The 24,021-nt window shown below is 45.1% G+C and overlaps 1 protein-coding gene across 1 annotated transcript in view; it reads left to right on the top strand.

Annotated features, from left to right (window-relative positions):
- Nucleotides 1-24,021, top strand: part of LOC146059705 (apoptosis-inducing factor 3-like) — a 149,807-nt gene that overhangs the window by 44,757 nt on the left and 81,029 nt on the right. The window contains exons 12-15 of the mRNA XM_083172165.1: nt 2,905-2,976; nt 7,840-7,903; nt 9,737-9,813; nt 13,909-14,026. Coding sequence (XP_083028291.1) covers nt 2,905-2,976; nt 7,840-7,903; nt 9,737-9,813; nt 13,909-14,026 — 331 coding nt within the window. The remainder of the gene's footprint in view (nt 1-2,904; nt 2,977-7,839; nt 7,904-9,736; nt 9,814-13,908; nt 14,027-24,021) is intronic.

Raw genomic sequence — 24,021 nt, 5'->3', positions numbered from 1 at the left:
AGGCTGTGTTTGAAAAATGTCAGGCAGGAGCTGATTGGCTGGCTGTTTATCACTCTCCATTTTATCACTTTTGAAGCTTAGTGTATCTGGCCTATAACGTGGAGGGAGATATACAGTAAGGCCTGATACATAGCTGATGGCTAGACTGCGTGTAATCACTGCCAAGCGAACAGGTAAACGTTTTCCGGCCGAACGCCTGGTGCCTGAATCCCCACACATGTGGACGAACGGGAGAGAGATCCGAAGGTCGCTTACCATCGATTTAAATTTCTCCCCTTCGGTAACAAATGTCAGTCTATCCACCGAATTCAGGGCGGGCGTTGACATCATGTGATGTCAGCCGAATGGCCATAGCGGGCTTCACCTCGCCTACGTTTTCAGGGAAATGCCCAGCGTTTTTATGGGGACGCCCATAAAACAATGGGCGTTCCTCTGCTGCCACCCCCGCCCACCCCTGTCCCTCCCTTCGCCGAAGCTGTTTGCTCCCTGGGTTTGCACATGCGCAAAACCCCGAACATCAGGGATGGGGCCGAATTTGGACCCAAACGAACGTGTCTGAATTGGCCCCAAAGTACCCAAAAATAAACATCTAAAGCCCCATACACACTAAGTGATATTTTAAATGATATCGCATATTTTGGCCCTTCTGAGCAAATATCGTTTGTAACATCGCCCAGTGTGTACGCTCAATGTCGTTACCGATGCGCACTCTCGCGGGTCATTAATGATGTCATCTGTTGTCTATACATGCAGCTCAGTTCTCTATATTGTCAACGACTGGATGTGCGGAGTGGGCATCCGATGACGTCATTGAACAATATCATTAGCCAACAATTCCTCTGTTATACATGGACATCTAGCTACTCCCGAGACTTTCCTCATTCCTCCACCAGCATGCGGTCACTAGGTCAACAATCTTTAGGTTGACCACTATTGGTTGACAGTAAGTCAACACATGAAAAAAATCAACGCACATTCAGTCGACATGGTCAAAAGCGTCAACCTTTTCCGTGTCAACCTTTTGCTAATGTTGACCTTTTGACCCTATTCACCTAATGCAAGTCGCCCTTTTTTATGTGTTGACCCACAGCCTGTCGACCTAAAACTTTACTATAGCTAATCTCACCCGGAATAAAATCACTGACCCCACCTGACTATTAGTCAGCGCAGCAGACACTGGGGACAGAGAGAATATGAATCATTTCCAGATGCAAAAGCAACTATAGGATCTTAGCCAGGTGCCGTCCCTATAGAGCGCCAATACATAGCGTTATATTATATTTTACATTTTATAATTTGTATATATAATTAGGTTTCATTTCCATTGCCAGTGGTGGGGGCATGTTGAGATGCACAGGGCAGTAGGGTTTGACCCTTTCTTATACATTACTTCCTCTATAATCGCAAGCAGAATTGTATTTTATTACATGTAACGCACCACATAAGTTATGTGTTTATAGAAATCCAATAGTGTTCATGTGTTGCAATGGCCCCGGTTCTGCCCTTTTCATCCAGAGTAACAAAAGCAATTCTGATCCCGGCTCGATGACCCGTGAGAAGTTCAAATAAAAAACACAGTGCATGGGATGGATCTGTAACATTACTGAGCTCCGAAAGAGAGAACTTGGCGAGTAACAGGAAATCCAGGGAGTCTCCTTCATATTTGACATGCAAGAGATTTCTGCTTCTAATTAAATCGGCAGCCTACACGAGCTTGTTTCCTAGAATATTTTAAAGGGCCCGTACAGCGCACATCATGGAAAATGCAGCCAGTATGATATGAATGCAGCCTGTGAGCTAAGCTGACAAAAGGGTTCTCATGTTAGAGTTATTCACTTTCCATGATGGTCACTTAAATGTAGTAACATTCAGGGGTTTTCAGTAATATTTGGGACATTCTTGCAGTACAAGCTAAGGGCCTGTTTTGTCACATGACGGAATGCTAGAATTCCATCCGTCATTTGCTACACCAAGAGCTACCTGTGGGGTGAGTTGGCCTGTGCTTGGATTGCAAGAAAAATGTGAACAGGGAACAAAATCGCAGATAAATATGAAGCCGGGTACAATGGTTATGTACCGATAGGCTGATGCTGCTTTCACATCGCAAAATGAAGGTTCGCACCGGGACTCTGAACCGGTTCAGTCTCGGCGCGAACCTGCATTTTGGGATCTTCACATCCCCAGAGCGAACCGGCATTATCGCTGATATCATTCAGGGGCGTGGCGGGGAGTCAGTTCTTCATCGGGGGCGGGGGAGGAGGCAGAGCTTAGAGCTGGCGCTGCTCCAAGTGCTACCTCCTCCATAGTGTGAGCGGGAAACGGGTCACTCGACCCATTTTGTTCACACCGCCAAGCAACAGGGCAACGAACCGGTAAGAACTCTGCTTTCTTACCGGTTCTTATTGCCATGTTGCTACCCGTTTTCGGGACACGGTAACCCCTTTCACATCGCACTAATTACCGGGTCAAGCCGGTAATGTTTGTACTGTGGGGGCTGTGCCAATGTAATTTACTGCTGGAACCATTACTTTATGCACATTGCCAGCTGGGTAGCCTAAAGCCACAGCCTGCTTCACACGCCACAGGCATTAGATCCTACATGTCAGTTGTATAACCATCATTACATGCACATGGGCAGTATGAATGGTGAGTCCCTGAGCACTGATACACGTATATTAGCAGCATTACAAGGGGGAGCTACATCTGTATTAGCCCAGGCCCTGGTTATGTAGTTCAAAATAAAGTCACATAAACAAGCTGCACAATACTTTTAGAGAAGCGCAACGGAATATGCTGCGCTATATAAGAAACTGTTAATAAATAAATAAATGTGGCACAGTCATTTTTTTCTTTGCAGAAATTTGTTTTGTCTTGCCTTAATCTTAGTCCCGCTTTCTGTTTCAGCTGCTGGCAGACCGCGGAGTCAATTTCTACATGAGGACAGAAGCCAGGGAGATCCGAGGAGAAAGTGGACAGGTCTAAACTCTCTTTCATATTGATGGATTTAGTATAAAGTAGGCATAGAATTCCCACAGAATAGTATATTGCTATGTTAGAACACATGCAGTAAAAAGAAGATGCATGAGCACACGTAAAGCACTAATTTAATGGTAATCAAAATAGACTTAATAAATTTTTATAAACTCTGCACATAATCTGGAGTGTAAAGGTGCCCATACACTGCTGCGAGTTTGGGACGTATGCGATCTGTTGTAATGGATCGCATGCGTCCCTGCTTCCCACCTGCCTCGCCTCACCTGGAGGGAGGTCCCTGAACGGGTGGTCAGACGGCTAGCCGGTCCGACCACCTGGTCGGGTCCGATGCGCACGGGACCGCGCATCTGTACCCGACTGCATGTCAGGGAGAGACGATTTGGTCCGATTTAATGGCCCGATTGGTTGCATTCGGCCGAAATCGGACCAAATCGCCTCAGTGTATGGGTACCTAACTGATGCCGTTTCAGACACTAAAAACAACCGTATATTGCGATTGATGACTGATTGTCCCTATCGTAGTGTCCAATTAGAGCTCATTTTCATTCAATGAAAATGGACCCGTGATTGGGCAAAAACCAGTGGCATAACAATAGGCTCGCAGCCCCGCGGGGGCTGCGGGGCAATTGTAACGCCGCCGCTACAGACCCGCAGATTTAATTGTCCCGGCTCCCCTCCGCTGTGGGCCCGGCTCCCCTCCTGGCTTGTTCTGATGCTATGGAGATGGACCATCATAAAATGTCTGCCCCCATATAGCAGAATGTTCTTTGAAACTGTCTGCTGTATGGGGGCGGACATTTTTTCATTGCAGAAGCCAGGAGGGGAGCCGGGACTGCACCAATGAAAAGTTCTGTGGGACCCTGCTGCATGGAGAGGTAAGGCATGGGGGGTGGGGAGGCTGGGCATTGGCGGCCAGGGGGAAATGGGCGCATGGGGGGGGGTATGGGGGGTGGTGGGGCGCTGCCATAATATCGGTGTGGGGGGGGGGGGGCGCATAGACTATAATTACGCCACTTGCAAAAACACATGTAATCGTCTCCCAGCGGCTACTTATAGGGGGAATATGCTTCACATGTCTCGGGCACGCAAAGCATAATACCCAATAACAGCGGGTATTGGGAAAAAAGACACTGCTACCGGGGCTAATAGGATAGCACCCGGTGAACCTACTAGCAGCGATGTTGCACCGCTGCTAATAGGATGTCCCCCGAGATGTCACTGATATCTCCGGTTTACCTTTCACTGGCCCAATGCTTCCATACCATAGTATGGGAGCCTAAATTAATCACAGAGCTGTTTGGAAAGCACTGCAAATGCTCGGCTCCTTCCGATGGAGATCGCACTTGAGTGAACTCATGTATGTAGCAGTGAAAGGATTCGTGGGACAGATTATTTTCCGATCAGCTGTCTTCGGACCAGAGCATTGTTGAATTGTCTGGACCCTGATAATTAGGGTCATAAATAGGCTCCTATGTCATTTTGTGTAGAAGTTACCATTGCTGGGGGTATTCAATTAAAGGCTAAAAAAAACAGGTTAAAAGGTCTGCAATCGAATACTAAAGTCTGTTTTTTATGGCTAGCCTAAAAAAACAGACTTAATTGAATACACCACTAATACTCATTTCACATCGCAAATGCGGGGACGGGACACGGGTCCATCCCGTGTCTCGGCCCCCACAGCGACCCGGCAATAAGCCGGGGGGAGGAGGCAGCGTTTGTAGTGGATGCTGCCTCCTCCCCATATAATAGATATTTTTTAAAGCATTGAAAAATATATTTAGCTGACTGTTGATTGAGATCAAGCCTTGGAGAGAGGTAAAGTGGCAACAGTTGTCTAAAGCAACCAATTAACTTCTGTCAATCAGTAGATTGCTAAATACAAGCTGATTGGTTGCTTGACAGCTTCTGCGCTTTCTCTCTCTCCTAGGGGTAGATGAACAAAGTTGTGGAGAGGGGTAAAGTACCAACCAATCAGATCCTGTAACATGGCAGTTAGCAGCTGATAGGGTGGTGATTGATCTCTCTCCACTTGTATCCCTCTCCAAGGATTAGAATACCTCCCCACAATTCTTGATACATTTCAATTGTTCTAAAAACAATAATAAACGTATTTTTACCATTCATTTTTCTCCCTTAAAATATAGTGGCAGTGTTACCTTATAAACCACTTGGTGACTTATTTACTAGCAGCACATCGTGTATAATATGCGTGGGACATTTACATGTGCCTTAATGTGTCTGTGTGGGTGTAAAATGACATTTGCCCTGTTGGGATGTAGGTTTTGCAGCTTTGTAATGAATCATTTTTTGTCAGTGAAAAAACAGAAGGAAGGGCTTAATACAAAAGTACACAATGGTGTAGAACAAAAATAAAAGAATATCAAAAATTATAATCAAGTCCTATTTTAAAATGCCACATAAAAAACCCTATATTCTTACCTGTCAGTAATGGGGATTTACAGCTTAGGCCAGTATTCAATGCCTCAGATTCGCCATAGTTTACAGCGAATCTGGCATTTATCCGGGCTAACGGCAAATTTGTCCTCTGAAAAAACGATTCTCCCTAATGGAGACAATTCGCTGCAAGTGAGCAGCGAATGTCTGCCGATTCACCGTGTGCGATTCACCGGTGGTTTTCAATGGGGTTTTTAGTCAAATTTGCCGAGAGTGTATTCAATGCTCAAATGGAGAACTGCTTTCTCCAGTGATTTTTACCATGATTCACTGTTTTGCATTCGTCATCTTTTTTAGGTGAACTGGAATGTGATCTTTTAAAATAAAGGTTTTTTTTTTTTTTTAGGGTGACAAAAAATCTGAATTTCTGTGTTTGCTGCACATGAATATATAGTAAATATATATATATATATACCGTATATACTCGAGTATAAGCCGACCCGAATATAAGCCGAGGCACCTAATTTTACCACAAAAAGCTGGGAAAACTTATTGACCCGAGTATAAGCCTAGGGTGGGAAATGCAGCAATGGTACATTTCCCTGTATAATAATAGCATGACACCACAGGCTGCTCCCCCTGCCTAATAGCAGGACACCATAGGCTGCTCCCCCTGCCTAATAGCAGGACACCACAGGCTGCTCCCCCTGCCTAATAGCAGGACACCACAGGCTGCTCCCCCTGCCTAATAGCAGGACACCACAGGTGGCTCCCCCTGCACAATACACCTTGGGACAACACAGGCTGCTCAGGCTGGGACACCACAGGCAGCTCCCCCTGCCTAATAGCAGGACACCACAGGTGGCTCCCCCTGCACAATACACCTCAGGCTGGGACAACACAGGCTGCTCAGGCTGGGACACCACAGGCTGATCCCCCTGCTCACCCCTGGGACACCACACACGGAGGGGGGAGGAAGCAACCGCCCCTTACCTCCTCCAGCTTCCGATTCCAGGGGGTTTGGTGTGCGCCGCTGACTGCTCCACTGGTACACGGCCGCCGCCATTGCCCTGCCGTCCACTTCGCTGCCCGGCTCCACTTTGAACAAAGGCGCGGCTACGGCAACATTGCCGCCGGCCTCCTTCACTGAGGACATGTATAGTGTAGGAGGCCAGCGGCCATGTTGCCGTAGCCGCGCCTGTGTTCAAAGTGGAGCCGGGGCATTGAAATGGATGGCTGGACGCACTGACTCGAGTATAAGCCGAGTGGGGGCTTTTTCAGCTAAAAAGAAGGCTGAAAAACTTGGCTTATACTCGAGTATATACGGTATATATTTTTCACACATTCGCCAGCAGGGGGCCGGGAGCCGCTCATTAATATTCATATATGCACTGCACACTGGTCCTGATCATTAAATATGCAGGATCAGGACCAGTGAGTGCAGCGGCTCCCTATCCCAGTCCCCTGCCAGCTCTCGGGGGGCTCTCCCTGTGTCCCTGCCAGCCCTCCTTCACCCCCACAGTGTCCGGCACAGACAGGAAGGCTTCCATCTCCCTGCCTGCCGCCGTCCCCCGGCTCCCTGCGGCATTCGCCGGGGGGTTAAAATTCGCCGCCAGCGGCAGCGAGCCCCTGAGGCGTTGAATAGGGGGTGAGGGAGGGCTGGCAGCGAATGCACCAGCCCTCTGGAACCCGGCGATTGTGCAGCGAATCCAAAGTAGGATTTGCTGCACAGGACGAATTAGGTCATTGAATACCTGCCTCAATCTTTAGATGCAAACAATCAACTGTTTTAAGTATTAATTCACTGCAAGCCTGGTAAGCTCACACAGTAGTGGGTATTCTGGTTCTTTTGTTTGGATCGGAATTCGCATTCTTGTGAGTGACCCAGATCCCGTCTTGCAAATGGGACCCTCCCACATCTTTCGATGGTCGGCGACCATCAAAAGATGTGGAAAGTGCACGCATATGTTTGATTGCCCTGAGCAACCTTACATATGCGTGGGCGCTCGGACGCGCGGACGCTCGGGGGGGAAGTGGGAGAGCAGCTGACATCCGGTGATGTCAGCAGCCCGCCCCCCCTGTCCTCCGTTCGCAAGCATGGGTGCTTGGACGTGTGTGGACGCACGCACCATGCGCATGCACATGTGCAGAAATGCGCAATGCAAAATACATCATTCCCATGCGAATGCACGCAGACCTGCGAACGGACCAGAATAAGGTCTAGTATGAGCATCTTCCTGTACACTTACTAAAAACTCACCTTTTAGTAAAACGTCCATTGACAATGCTAATGCTAATGTAAGCCAGATAGAGCAAGGTTAGGGTGTGTGCTCATATTTAGAGAACAGCACCTGCTTTATGTGACGTCTCATTTTGCAAATTCCAGCAAAAATGAATAGCAATATACCTATAACTCAGCGCATCTGACATTCGCTCCTTCCTTGTTCACAGGTGAAAGAGGTGGTCTTGAGAAATGGGACTCAACTTCCTGCTGACATTGTGGTTGCCGGAATAGGTCAGTTACATTACACAATAAATAAGAAGGGTCAGATGGGTAAAAAAAAAAAAAATGTATACAAAGGTAATTAGATGTCAATTAATTGCAGGCTTTAATGAGTCCTGTACGGCGTGGTTTCATCTTAGTCAGAAGTGAATGTGTCACCTGTAGACGCACAACACAGTCGCCATTTTACCATGTCAGTATTCATTGGCCGTCACTTGGTTCATATATACAACATTAAGCTCAATAGGCTATTTGTGATCCTTCTGGTCTGTCATATATCAATTAACATGTTTATTCTTACATTCTAAGCAGCCCCTCGCTCGTTGTCATGGAGACAGTAGGTTTTTTTTGGTAGCTTATCGAAAATATTTGAAATGTGTTTACTTGTATTGTATAGCGGAAACTGGCAAAGAAAAAGGGCTAAGGGTCATTGGGTTGACCAACTTTAGGTCGACATGCATTGGGTCGACCACTGAAGGTCAACACCTGAAATAGGTCGACAGGATTTGAAGGCCGACACAAGCATTTGGTCGATAAAGGGAAAGTAATCAGTCTAAATAAAGGTCAACATGGGTTTTTCACGGTTTTTGGTCCTGAATGTCGACACAGTTAACATGGACACTGTCTTAAGTGTACCTTGTCCCCTCGCAATGGCGCGCTGCGTGCACCATGCTTCGGGTACGGCACTATTTAATTCTTCCAACCACGCAGTAGTGATCGTAGGGCACAAAATAACACCTGCCGGGACATGTCGGCTCCAAAAAAAAAAAAACATGAAAAACTCATATCGACCTTTTGTCTGTTGACCTTCCCATTGTTGACCTTCAGACCTGGTCGACCTTACCCATGCCAACCTTCAGTGGACGACTCAATGCATGTTGACCTAAAAAGGGTCTAATGACTGTATACCAAAAAAGAAAGCTTTCTACTTATTCAAACCTCGGCCTTACTGTATATTTCCCATTTGGTGGAAGGATACATTTATGGAAACATTGGTGTGGTGTACACACAGTGAGATTCCCTTGCTATTCGACTTAAGATTTAACTGCTATGCAATCTTTGCTATCTCTGTACTATGTACATACAATTCATGCTATCTACATTCTATTTGCACTATATAGTCATTGCTGCCCTGCCTATATGGGTTTTGATTTGTGTTGCCACGGGAGCGCACATCGGGAGCGCAAGGTAAAAAAACCTGTGCGATCTGCATGCGAACCCGATGCGATTTTGACTATATAGTCAAAATCTCATGCTGATAGTACCCGTGAGTACACACCATTACAGTTACAGGGTTATCAAATGTGTGTTCTTTTATATGGTAATCCTTTTATATGCCATAACAAGAGTCATAGATTTTTATACATGTACAGTATATCCTCTTTGTTTACTTGTGTGTACCTATTTATTTCTATGTTATTTTTGCTTTTAGCTTTATCTTCATAATGTGTTTTCCTGGCATTTCTATAGAACATTGTTGGCTAACCTTGACACTCCAGCTGTTGTTAAACTACACATCCCAGCATGCCATGCTACAGTTTTGCTATTTGTCCATGCTAAATATGAAGTAGGGCATGCTGTGATGTGTAGTTCAACAACAGCTGGAGTGTCAAGGTTAGCCATCACTGCTATAGAAGTATATATTTCCATGAAGCACTACTTTGGATGGAAATACTAGTTTTGTTGACATTAGATAAATTAAAGCTATAATCATAATAAAGTCTGTCTGGTTGCTGTGGGCAACTGCCTTCTGTTCCGCATTTGTACAGATAACTAATAATCACCAATATCAATGTACATTGTCCAGAGATTTCTATGGATTTCCTTTGTCAACCCAATTTCCAGGTGTAACCCCGGTATCTAACTTCCTGAAAGGCAGCAGAGTTGCTGTGGACACTAAGGGAGCAATCTATGTAGACCAGGTGTGTATTATGTACTGTAATGTGGGCATAACTAGACCTTTGTCCAAAAGCAAAGTTTAAAGTTCCCTCTTCCCCATGGTTTTTAGTTAGTGTCACCCTTTCTCCGTTCTGCTTACATACATTACTGTGGAAGCCGTTCCTATGCTGCGCACTGCACATGTCAGAGAACATCAGCTGTCCATCCCCCTTTCAGCAGGCTTTGTTTTTTGGAGCCTACCCATATGAGGGGTATATTGGGCTTCAAACCCCAGATGCTTCTGTGGTCACAGAACTTGGAGTTCACAAAGGACAGAACATGTGGCAGTGTATACTAGGGATGGCTATCGTTGCAACTGGCCATCGATCGTGTTAAACTATGCAATGGCTGACCATTGATATTTTCACATATTTTTACATATCGATGGTCATCCATTGTGTTTGATTGATTGGCCTGTGTCAATCAAAACAGAGGGTGGGGCTTTGCGGGTGCCGGGGGGGGGGGGGGGGGGGGGGGAGCTATGCTCCGTGTCCCAGCACTTTGGAAAATAAAAGCAAAACATCGTTTTGCTGTTCCATCGATGGAGGGAAACATCTGGTTCTTTCCCATCGATGGTCGATGGCCATTCCTAGTGTATACTCCTTGTACCATTGCTGTGCCTACGACCCCAGTAGAACTCACTCCCTATCCCAGCACCCTCCTTACACAGATTTCCATTATAGAATTTTTTCTTGTAAATCGATACAAAATCTTTGTATCTTTGTTTGGTAGCCAGTAATATCCTGCGAACACTATAAAGTAGAAGCAAAGAATAGTGAAGGCCGGTGCCTCAACTGGACTGTCCGTTTAACGTTTTGTTTCCATTATTGCTCTCAGGAAAGACATATGTTGATACCAAGAATGTTTAAATTCTGGTAACTGTTTCTTTCACTGCATCTGACAAAGGGGGTGATTCAGGTTGGCTCGTAAAGAGCCGAATTCGGTACAGGTCTGCGAATGCCTAACAGTGAAGATACGCATGTGCAGACCGGCAGTGCACAGCGGTGCGGGCAGGGGGCAGGAGCATGCAGACATCCAGCGTTTCCTGGGTGCTCCCACAAAAACGGTGAACGCAGGCATGCCGAAGCCTGCTCGGGGCAGGCGGCTGATGTCACAGGACGTCAGCCGTCAACCGCCACCGGTGCTTGTAAATAAAAGTCAGCCTAGACTGACCTTCCCTCGGGGAAGGGGGGGGCGTGGTTTGCTCGCCCGGCGGAAGGCATCTAACCGCTCACTAAGCCGCGAATTTGCGCTGTTTATCGAGCCAAAGCGAATCACCCACAAACACTTCAAATTAATGTAAGGAGAAAAGAATAAATGCTGCACTTTGTCCAACACCTTTAAAATGAGGTTTTAGAGTGCACCTGTCACACGAGATAAAGACAGACATTTATTTAAATAAAAAAGTTCCTTGTGAATTACAGTCTAAGTCACTCAGGTTACGTGAATACAGAAGCGTCCGATTTACCTTTTTGTTATTGAAGTGCTTTTGACATATCTGCATGTATTTCAGTGCACAAGAACAATGAACTGCAAATGGCCCAGAGCAGTAACCCTTTAAAATGCATCCATATACACAATCATACCAATGAATAAATGAACGTTAATGTTTGACTTTTTAAAAATTTAAAAAAGTTGAATTTATTGATCAACGAATACTTGGAAGACTCCATCCCATTTGCACCATATTATATAGAGAAACCAGGTCTTTTTTATATGTGAGAACACGTATTTTCTTTAACAAAAGAGAATTTTGTCTCTAGGTAAATTGTCTCCGTTAACATACACCATTTTGGAAAATGTTGCACAACTTTGTCACATTGGGTTTAGTAAAAGATAATACACTCAACCCACCAGCTCATCGCTCATATCAATTGCTCACTTGTCCACTTCCTGTTGCCCTAATATAGACTCAAAAACTCATTGGACTCTTCGGGTGATATTCAATTGTTATGTCCCGCCCGATCTTCCATCTAATATGACGGGAAATCGTAGGGTGATAATCAATTGATCTATTATTTTGCGCATGTCACGCTAATTATGGCCACGCATTCTCACATTTTAGCTCGCTTCTCCAGGGTATAGCAAGCTGAAATGTTGGTGCAAAACAATTGAATACCGCCCTTGATGGCCCTATCCATTCCACATTATCCTGTATATTCTTTAAACAGATTCTTTGTGGTCTCTGCTGTTTTTGGTGCAATAATGTTTGCTTCATTTTTGTCCCATACATTGGGGGTATGCAATCTGGGATCACAGATGTCCATCCCCGCCGACAGCCGTGATCCTGGCCCGTTTGTGGTCTGATCGGCAGACGGGATTCAATGTCCAGCCTGCCTCTCGGTGCAAAGGGGGCGTGGCCGTGAAAACGGACGTGGATTGTCGATCTGCGGCCGGGATCGTGACAATCCACGGCCGTTATCGACAAATCAGGCCCGTCCGCTTCTAAAGTCGGGCCAGTTCTGCCGTGATCCTTCATCAATGGTGTCGCTAAAGACAGCATTGAATAGGGAGCCGCCGATATTTTCCATGTCGGAAATAGCGGCGGCACATTGCATACCCCTCAAAGTCTTCTTTACTGTTTAATTATACCTCAGTTTCCAAACTTTCTCTTTTATCTTCTGTATCCTCCTCCTTTCTCTGTTTTTGAAACATCAATAAACATTCTCTTTTAAAAATAAAACCACAAGGAGAGACCACATAACATGGGCATTGTGCAACATTGGTGAGGCGGGGTTGGACAACCCTGCCTTGCCAATGTTACCCATGCGCTGCAACTCTGTTGTGCTGAGGGGGCAATGACAGAACATACCACCCAACAATTGGGACAGCACACTTGAATCAGGATTGTTCCACCATAGGGGGGTATACAATCCCTGCTGCTATTTCCAATGGGAGAAATAGTGGCGGGCGCTTACTCAATGCTGTCTTGCCCGACAGCATTGAAGAGGCAGATGGACAGAACGGGCCCAACTTTAAAAGTTGTCGGGCCCGTTTTGCCGAAAACGGCCGTGAATTGTCACGAACACGGACGATTCTCGATTTATGCGAACACGCCCCCTTTTCGGCAGGTGGCACATTGAATCCCGAAGGCGATATGCTGTCTAGCAAATGAAAATGGGCAAGGGTCACGGCTGTCAGGACGGATCTACCCCTCTTAGTTGCAACTCTTGGGAAGTGTTCCCTCTGCCTTGCTTATCTAACACTTCTAGATAGAGCAAATGAACTATACAAAATCAGTGGGTAGCATTAACATTCTTAAGCTGGGTACACATTAGATGATTTGATCTGAATTGGAATGACAGATCATCCACTCACTATTGCATGCTCATGTGCATCATTTATCACATTATATATCATTGGGAAGCGGTCATTCGTCAGACTGCATTTAGGTCTACAGTCATTAGGTCGACCCCACTAGGTCGACTGGCAGGAAGGTCGACCTGACTTAAGGTCGACATGGGCCAAGGTCGACATGACTTAAGGTCGAATTTGCATAAAGGTCGACATGAGGAAGGTCGACTGGTCATAAGGTCGACATGGGGTTTTTCACTGTTTTTTGAGCCGACATGTGCCGACAGGCGGTATTTCATGCCCTACCATCCACTAGGGCGTGGTGGGAGAATAAAATAGTGTGCCGAGCGCAGCGAGGCACCGTGCCCGAAGCATCGCGAGCGAAGCGAGCGATGCGAGGGTCCGATTCTCATTGCCATCTGTGTCCATGTCGACTGTTCGGACATTCGGATCAAAAAACAGTGAAAAACCCATGTCGACCTTATGACCAGTCGACCTTCCTCATGTCGACCTTTATGCAAATTCGACCTTAAGTCATGTCGACTTTGGCCCATGTCGACCTTAAGTCAGGTCGACCTTCCTGCCAGTCGACCTAGTGGGGTCGACCTAATGACTGTAGACCTAAATGCAGTCTGACGAATGATCCCATTCCATGTGATTAAAATGTGTTTATGCATGTAAAGATTTAGGATTTAGGATCATGTACAGGTGTACACATGTATCATACTGAGGAAATATTATCATGCCCCTAAACCAAAGTTCCTTTTTTGCTTCCCTCCCCACAGTTCATGCGCACCAGTGTTCCTGATGTCTTTGCAGCTGGTGATGTCGTATCTTTTCCTCTTGCCATGATGGAGGGACACAGGGCTAATATTGGGCACTGGCAAATGGCTCACGCTCATGGTATGAAATATTATTTATGGGTTTCTTACCTTGCTCTATTTACTTGTATGGTGTTCCATCCTGCAATGTGTATAGTGTCACCAATCATCCTGGAAGTACCACCACTAAGAAAAAGAGACACTATACAGAGGTGGGTGCACTTGTGTCAGAAATGTCAGCATGAAAGTACCTACAAAAAAAAAAAAATCACATTTACTTGCATATGTTCTGTCAGACACATCTCACATGAAATCACAAACAATAGTGACCCTAAGATCACACAGAAGCGCAGATAATGGAGAGTATAGCACATCTTTAATGTCTAATGTATATTGCTGCTGCCCCTCAAAAAAGGGTGTGTACCTTTAAATCAAACAAAAGCAGTGGAGTACTAATGACAAAACGTCACTAATACAATGGCCCTTATTCTGGTTGGTGCGGTAATGTCCGCGTGCGGTCGGTCCGCCGATGTTTTGTGTCTGCGCATGTGCAGAGGTGTCTCTGCGCATGTGCGAACGGGACGCACGTCCAAATTACGCATGAAATGTGTACACTACGAACAGGGGGTGGAGAGGGGCGTGAAGGGCTGTTTGGGCTCATTACCATATGTTTACACCCCACGTTTCATGGGCGTTTCATAATGCGGTCGTGACGCACGTGTAGGGGGCGGACATATGACATTGCTGGATGTCAGCTGCCCGCCCAGATCCCGGCTTTTGCACTGAGAAATGCCCGTGTGGTCTGAGGTTGCGGGAGCTGCCTGACCACTCGGTCCTGCATTCGATGGTCTGCGACCATCGAATGATGGGGGAGGTTCCCTGAGATGGAGGAGGTGTATTCATGAGAAATACACGTGCGGTCCGTTCGGACAGCTTCTTACCGCATTCGGACGGAGTGAGCGATCCGTACGAAAGGCGGGGTTTAGGACGCACGGTCCTGGCCACATATTCGGCTCCGTCCGCACAGACCAGAATAAGGCCCAATGAGAGGTGCAGCTATATTTAGTATATTAGTGTAATGAACACAATATTTTTAAATAAAAGATAATACATTTATTAAAAACAGTTTTTTTCTGAAGTGCTCTTCATTAATGAACAGACAATACAAGACATACACAACATATAACATAGATAAAGGCTGGCACCTTTTTGTATTAAAAGTTATGAAGTATAAGAGATGGCTCATTTAACTCAGGTATTTCACTTTCTCAGTCCTTAATTAATAGAGGCTTATGTATTTATAATTTCCAGTCCCGCATTAGACTATTGATCCTCCAATGGCTGTTTTAGTATAGACTCTTCCAGATGATGTTTGTAATCCTTCTATTACCAGAGATGCGCTCCGGATGGAGTGTCAACATTTTATAAATAATTAGCGGCTCTTCCAACACACCCATGAGGTGGCTGCGCTGTGTCGTTTTTTTTTTATGGGGTTTCGCCAGTAGCCCTAATCCCCAGGTGCTGTATGTGATGATCTCAGGTGTTGAATCTCTGTTCCAGGATAATGTGGTGCAGCAGAGGGTGTGTAAGGGGCAGGGGCTTCAATGCTCATCTCTCAGGTGTGGAATGTCTGCACCTAGATGAGCTCAGCCTTGCGACTTCAATGCTCATCTCTCAGGTGTGGAATGTCTGCACCAAGATGAGCTCAGCCTTGCGACTTCAATGCTCATCTCTCAGGTGTGGAATGTCTGCACCAAGATGAGCTCAGCCTTGCGACTTCAATGCTCATCTCTCAGGTGTGGAATGTCTGCACCAAGATGAGCTCAGCCTATCCCACGGACAAATCTGATCTAGTATAGGAGCTGGGAATATGTCATTCCCTAGGAGCCCCATTGATTAATGTCTGTCTCAGCCTGTGGGCCTGCTTCACCCTCTGTAGTGAGGAAATAAGTGCTGCTGCGTCTTCTGAATATATTGCGCACTGACCCTCTAATGCTGCTGACGAAGCCTCGCCAGCCTGAGCGTGGGGTGTTTTCTTTTAGAATGTCATTTAAACTTTCCTTCACTTGATGGAGTTCTCTAAGTTCAGCTTCTTTCTTTTTTATTTCCTCCTCCACTTCTCTTTTGAGCTGTAATGCGTCCATCATGTCGTCATTTGGAGTCTCTTGTATGTTTTCCTCCAGCTGTCCGCTCCTTTCTCTGTCACTCCTATCATCGCCAGTCACGTCCGTGCTGACAGTATGAGGCAGTAGACTTTCTGTGAGCGTCCACATGGCACTATAGTTATGTGCCTCTTCTATCCAGCCTAAATAACGATCATAGCTCCATGCTTTTGGAGCACCAACCATCTCAATCTCTGTAGAGCCATCCCTGATAGTCACCATCAGTTGGTCCTCTTGTAGATCTCCTGGGTGAATTATTTCACCATCATCACATACTCGCTTTGAAACTGAATACACCAAGTCAATCTTTTGGTCATCCAAACATAAGGTACTGTATACCGCTACGTTGCAGGGTATTTCCGCCATGGTTTGAGAAGATAATAAGACAAAATCTGTCAGAGCTGCTTCTATGTCCCGTGACTCTGCAACAATAATGCTCTCTGTGCAGTGCGCTGCTTTTTTTTTACCCTCCAAGCTCCATCGTGACATCACTAGCTATTGTGACATCACAAGCTATTCTGAGATCACTACCAGTGCCTTGCTGACAGTTTGTCCCTCTTTATATAGTTAATAAAGTTTACGTTGTTTTACACTAAAAGTTATAGAATAAAAGTTTAATTTGATTTATATTTGATCTTTTCATATCTTGTTATTTGGATCTCCATTACTGCAACAGTATATCTCATAATTTTATCCTTATGAATAAAAAGAAACATTTTTCAATAAAATAATAAAACTAATGTCATATAGAAAATAAGATTTTGGAGGAGTGGATGTGGGAAAGGTGTTATTATGTATGTAGTAGTCAGGGGCGCCAACAGGCGCCCCTGACTACTACATGTTTTTTTTTTTTGCATCTATCCATTTTAATATTCAATGGCCAGGTGCAGGGGCTACCTGGGGGTGGGGCCTGTGCGGCATGACCCAGGAAACTTGTCTATTGCCCCAAGGGGCTGGGAGGGCTACCCAACCTTCGGGAGCCTCCCAGTTGTTCCTGGAGTGTATGCAAGAATGGCTAATGGAGGGAGATGCATTCGGTGCAGAGGCAGCAGGTGGGTCATGAGCTTACAGGGGAAGGTAATTGAGGAGCAGTGGCTGCTGCTGTCCCTGATTTGGAGTACCGACCACACATTGCATGGGGGAGCCAGTTAGCATATGTACATGTAATGTTGTATGTTTTATATATATATATGTGCTGACAACCATACCCAGTGATCCGCAGCACTGTGTTTTTCAGGGTATCCGGTCAGTGGATAGACCATGTCTAGGTCAACGGTCACTAGGTTGACCACTAATGGTTCGACAGTGACTAGATGGACACCTTGGACAGTGACTAGTGACTTATGGTCGACATGAGGTTTTCATGGTTTTTTTCAGAAAAAAGGTGGATTTTCATACTTTACTATCCAAGTGGGCATAAAGTGGGAATATAATAGTATGGCGAGCAAAGCGGTACATATATGGTCTCCATGTCGATGTATGATTACATAGACACCAAAAAAATCATGTAACCCTTATACAGTACCAGCCTTTTAACTATTGACCTTGCCTATGTCGACCATAAGCTTGTGTCGACCTAGTGACTGCCAACCTAGACATTGTCTTTCATCTATACCGTAACCGTGTTTCACTGACCTGCTGTAGCACGGAACACAGCGCTCAGCTTGTCTATCTTTTATAAACCCACCCCCAGATTCCAGGGAAAGTAGCCTACCGGAATCTGGGGGTGGGCTTATAGAAGACAGGCAAGCTGAGCGCGGTGTCCTATGCTGCAGCAAGGTCAGCGAAGCAGAGCGGTGCTGCTGTTCATTGGGTATGACAGCCAGCACATATATTAAACTAGCTCAATGGTTGCCAAACTTACTTGAATCACTGTACCCTAGAGAATCAGCACTTTTGTTTATGGCATCCCTAGGATAAAAGCTGTTTTTATTGACAAATTTGGGAAAAATATTAAATGAAGTAAATTTTGCCTACCTGTCATTATTTAGTTCTGTTGTGGTTGACAGTTGTGCATCTTTTTGTCCACATGTTTTATCATTGGCAGCCACTAGCGCTGGTTTTGCCAATAGATTTAACCATGAATAATTAGATTTGGAACTTGACCACCAACCTACTGCTAGACGACACCCCTGCAGGAGTCAGGTTGGCACCCAAGGGAACCACTGTTGGGAATCACTGCACTAGCTGAAGTAGCCAGCGTTGCCTGGGTTTAAATATTCAGGTTATTAAGTTACCAACAATATTTTTAAAAAGAAAGAGAGCGCAAAACCGAAATCTGAATATTTGTTATAGGTTTATTAACCAGTAAAAAACAATTAAAATATGCATTTGTAAATATATACAATAAAATACATTATTTATTTTATTTAACAGAGTCACACTCTTAAATAGATGGGCACCAGTGAGTAATAAATGTATTTTATTGTATATATTTACAAATGCATATTCAAATTGTTTTTTTACTTGTTAATAAACCTATAACAAATATTCAGATTTTGGTTTTGCACTCTCTGTCCTTTTAAAACTATTTCTGCAAGTAATCTATTCCAATTACTTCTGGGAACTGCACTACCAAATCTTCGGTGTGATCATCATAATTCATTTATTTGGTGTTACTGTTTTAATTTTGGTACTAATTGACATATCGGAACTGCGACTGATTTTTTGGTATTATAAGTTATCAACAAGTTAGATGTAACTGTCAACATTTTATAAATAATTAGCAGCTCTTCCAACACACCCATGAGGTGGCTGCGCTGTGTCGTTTTTTTTAATGGGGTTTCGCCAGTAGCCCTAATCCCCAGGTGCTGTATGTGATGATCTCAGGTGTTGAATCTCTGTTCCAGGATAATGTGGTGCAGCAGAGGGTGTGTAAGGGGCAGGGGCTTCAATGCTCATCTCTCAGGTGTGGAATGTCTGCACCTAGATGAGCTCAGCCTTGCGACTTCAATGCTCATCTCTCAGGTGTGGAATGTCTGCACCTAGATGAGCTCAGCCTTGCGACTTCAATGCTCATCTCTCAGGTGTGGAATGTCTGCACCTAGATGAGCTCAGCCTTGCGACTTCAATGCTCATCTCTCAGGTGTGGAATGTCTGCACCAAGATGAGCTCAGCCTATCCCACGGACAAATCTGATCTAGTATAGGAGCTGGGAATATGTCATTCCCCAGGAGCCCCATTGATTAATGTCTGTCTCAGCCTGTGGGCCTGCTTCACCCTCTGTAGTGAGGAAATAAGTGCTGCTGCGTCTTCTGAATATATTGCGCACTGACCCTCTAATGCTGCTGACGAAGCCTCGCCAGCCTGAGCGTGGGGTCTTTTCTTTTAGAATGTCATTTAAACTTTCCTTCACTTGATGGAGTTCTCTAAGTTCAGCTTCTTTCTTTTTTATTTCCTCCTCCACTTCTCTTTTGAGCTGTAATGCGTCCATCATGTCGTCATTTGGAGTCTCTTGTATGTTTTCCTCCAGCTGTCCGCTCCTTTCTCTGTCACTCCTATCATCGCCAGTCACGTCCGTGCTGACAGTATGAGGCAGTAGACTTTCTGTGAGCGTCCACATGGCACTATAGTTATGTGCCTCTTCTATCCAGCCTAAATAACGATCATAGCTCCATGCTTTTGGAGCACCAACCATCTCAATCTCTGTAGAGCCATCCCTGATAGTCACCATCAGTTGGTCCTCTTGTAGATCTCCTGGGTGAATTATTTCACCATCATCACATACTCGCTTTGAAACTGAATACACCAAGTCGATCTTTTGGTCATCCAAACATAAGGTACTGTATACCGCTACGTTGCAGGGTATTTCCGCCATGGTTTGAGAAGATAATAAGACAAAATCTGTCAGAGCTGCTTCTATGTCCCGTGACTCTGCAACAATAATGCTCTCTGTGCAGTGCGCTGCTTTTTTTTTACCCTCCAAGCTCCATCGTGACATCACTAGCTATTGTGACATCACAAGCTATTGTAAGATCACTACCAGTGCCTTGCTGACAGTTTGTCCCTCTTTATATAGTTAATAAAGTTTACGTTGTTTTACACTCAAAGTTATAGAATAAAGGTTTAATTTGATTTATATTTGATCTTTTCATATCTTATTATTTGGATCTCCATTACTGCAACAGTATATCTCATAATTTTATCCTTATGAATAAAAAGAAACATTTTTCAATAAAATAATAAAACTAATGTCATATAGAAAATAAGATTTTGGAGGAGTGGATGTGGGAAAGGTGTTATTATGTATGTAGTAGTCAGGGGCGCCAACAGGCGCCCCTGACTACTACATGGTTTTTTTTTTTGCATCTATCCATTTTAATATTCGATGGCCAGGTGCAGGGGCTACCTGGGGGTGGGGCCTGTGCGGCATGACCCAGGAAACTTGTCTATTGCCCCAAGGGGCTGGGAGGGCTACCCAACCTTCGGGAGCCTCCCGGTTGTTCCTGGAGTGTATGCAAGAATGGCTAATGGAGGGAGATGCATTCGATGCAGAGGCAGCAGGTGGGTCATGAGCTTACAGGGGAAGGTAATCGAGGAGCAGTGGCTGCTGCTGTCCCTGATTTGGAGTACCGACCACACATTGCATGGGGGAGCCAGTTAGCATATGTACATGTAATGTTGTATGTTTTATATATATATGTGCTGACAACCATACCCAGTGATCCGCAGCACCGTGTTTTTCAGGGTATCCGGTCAGTGGATAGACCATGTCTAGGTCAACGGTCACTAGGTTGACCACTAATGGTTCGACAGTGACTAGATGGACACCTTGGACAGTGACTAGTGACTTATGGTCGACATGAGGTTTTCATGATTTTTTTCAGAAAAAAGGTGGATTTTCATACTTTACTATCCAAGTGGGCATAAAGTGGGAATATAATAGTATGGCGAGCAAAGCGGTACATATATGGTCTCCATGTCGATGTATGATTACATAGACACCAAAAAAATCATGTAACCCTTATACAGTACCAGCCTTTTAACTATTGACCTTGCCTATGTCGACCATAAGCTTGTGTCGACCTAGTGACTGCCAACCTAGACATTGTCTTTCATCTATACCGTAACCGTGTTTCACTGACCTGCTGTAGCACGGAACACAGCGCTCAGCTTGTCTATCTTTTATAAACCCACCCCCAGATTCCAGGGAAAGTAGCCTACCGGAATCTGGGGGTGGGCTTATAGACGACAGGCAAGCTGAGCGCGGTGTCCTATGCTGCGGCAAGGTCAGCGAAGCAGAGCGGTGCTGCTGTTCATTGGGTATGACAGCCAGCACATATATTAAACTAGCTCAATGGTTGCCAAACTTACTTGAATCACTGTACCCTAGAGAATCAGCACTTTTGTTTATGGCATCCCTAGGATAAAAGCTGTTTTTATTGACAAATTTGGGAAAAATATTAAATGAAGTAAATTTTGCCTACCTGTCATTATTTAGTTCTGTTGTGGTTGACAGTTGTGCATCTTTTTGTCCACATGTTTTATCATTGGCAGCCACTAGCGCTGGTTTTGCCAATAGATTTAACCATGAATAATTAGATTTGGAACTTGACCACCAACCTACTGCTAGACGACACCCCTGCAGGAGTCAGGTGGCACCCAAGGGAACCACTGTTGGGAATCACTGCACTAGCTGAAGTAGCCAGCGTTGCCTGGGTTTAAATATTCAGGTTATTAACCCCTTCCCGACATTTGACGTATATATACGTCATGGCCGGGAAGTACTTCCCGACACATGACGTATATATACGTCATGACTTCAAACTGTCACTGCGTCTAGAGACGCAGTGACAGAGGGACGATGTCTGCTGTCCCTGACAGCAGACATGTCCCTGCATGCCCAGGGGGGGCTGCGATGCCGCCCCCCCGTCGGCGATCGCTGTGATTGGCTGTTCAGTGTGAACAGCCATTCACAGCGTTTTCTGTGTCACCGGCGAATAACGTTCGCCGGTGACACGGGATCGGAGGTGATTGGTGCTGTAAAGTACAGCACCAATCACCGCGGGGTGTAAGGGTGACACTGGTGTCACCCCACCTCACCCCGCCCGCCCCCAAAGGCCGTGATTGGTTCGTCGGACCGACCGACCAATCACAGCCATGGAGGGGGGTTTAAACTAACGGTGACTGCACTGCAGACGCCATTCCGGTCTGGAATAGCGTGCAGTGCGGTCACCGTGCCCAGCTGTCGCCATTTACTGACCAGAACCTTGCTAAATACTTACCTGATCACTGCCTGGATCTTGCTTCCTCTTGTGACATCCTGTGCTGTGTTGTGCTGTGTTGTGCTGCTGCGAGTTATTAGATAGAGAGATAGAGAGAGAGAGATAGAGAGAGATAGAGAGGCCTAGTGACAGAGAGTGCTATATTTTGTGCTGCTGCAGTGTAATAGAGTTATAGATAGAGAGATAGAGAGAGATAGAGAGATAGTGACAGATTGTGCTATATATTTTTTATATAACTGACTGCTGCCCCCCCTTTTGTGCTGATCAGTATAAATTAACTGATCAGCAACTTTTTGGGGGCGCAGGGTTTTTTTATATATATATATATACCTGTCAGTGCTGCTGCTGCAGTGTCATAGAGTGATAGATAGTGAGAGATAGAGAGATAGAGAGAGATAGTGACAGAGAGTGATAGAGACTGCTATATTTTGTGTCTGCTGCCCCCCTTTTGTGCACCCCCAGCAACTTTTTGGGGGTGCAGGGGTTATTTTTCATATATATAACTGTCAGTGCTGCTGCTGCAGTGTCATAGAGTGATAGATAGTGAGAGATAGAGAGATAGAGAGATAGTGACAGAGAGTGATAGAGAGTGCTAAATTTTGTGTCTGCTGCCCCCGCCTTTTGTGCTGATCACTATATCTGAGGTGATCAGCAACTTTTTGGGGGTGCAGAGGTTTTTTTTTTTTTTATATATATACCTGCCAGTTGCACTGTCAGTTGCACCAAAGGTTGTGCACCTGCTGCCCCTCACTGGTAATCAGTGTCGCATCACTGATCACCTTTTTTTTTTTTGTGGGTGCTGTGGGGTCTTTTTTTAATTTTTTTTTTACACACACTGTGATTTTGTGGGTGTCCTGTGGCCACTGTGCGCTGATCAGTGACGTACATCACTGATCATCTTTTTCGGCACAGGGTTGATCTATTTTTTTTTTTTTTATCAAATTCCTGTTGCCTTTGAGCGCTGTTCAGTGACGGACGTTACTGACCAACATCTGTGCTCAATTTTTGGCGCAGGACCTTTTTTTTTTTTTTTTTTTTTTTAACCCCTTCAATTTTTTTTTTTTTAACCCCTTCAATTTTTTTTTTTTTTTTAACCCCTTTAATTTTTTTTTTTTGTATAAAGTATTTTTTTTTTTTCTGCACTACATACACACTACACACTACATACCCACCGGGTTGAAATAAAGTTTGTACCCCCCCCCCTACACTATACACGTGTTGAAACATTTCACTACCAGTAACACAAAAATAAAAATGGCATCCCAAATGTCATCCCAAATGTCATCCCAAATGTCATCCCAGTCATCCAGAAGAATGTATTCAGCGGAGGAGGCATATGCCATGCTTGCCTCTGACTCTGACACAGCCAGTGATGCAAGCGGGGAATTTGAAGGATTCGTCTTAAGCTCCTCTTCCTCCTCTGGTGATAAGGGACCCCCTCAAAGACGCCCCCGTAGAGCAGCTGAGACCCACCCCCCAATAATTGATCTCGTATGGACCCCACCACCAGACAATTTTGAGCCCCAGGTTCCTGAGTTTTTGGCCATGCCAGGAATCCAATTTGATTCCACAGGTCTCAGAGAAATTGACTTTTTCAAATTATTTTTCTCTGATGATTTTATAAATTTAATGGTGGACCAAACTAATTTATATGCCCAGCAGTTTATTGCTCAAAACCCCACGTCATCATT

The sequence above is a fragment of the Crinia signifera genome, chromosome 2 (genome assembly GCF_055691185.1).
Source record: "Crinia signifera chromosome 2, ASM5569118v1, whole genome shotgun sequence".
Taxonomy (NCBI): Eukaryota; Metazoa; Chordata; class Amphibia; order Anura; family Myobatrachidae; genus Crinia; species Crinia signifera.
The sequence above is the reverse complement of the archived record's forward strand: the minus strand, read 5'-3'. Positions and strand labels throughout refer to the sequence as shown.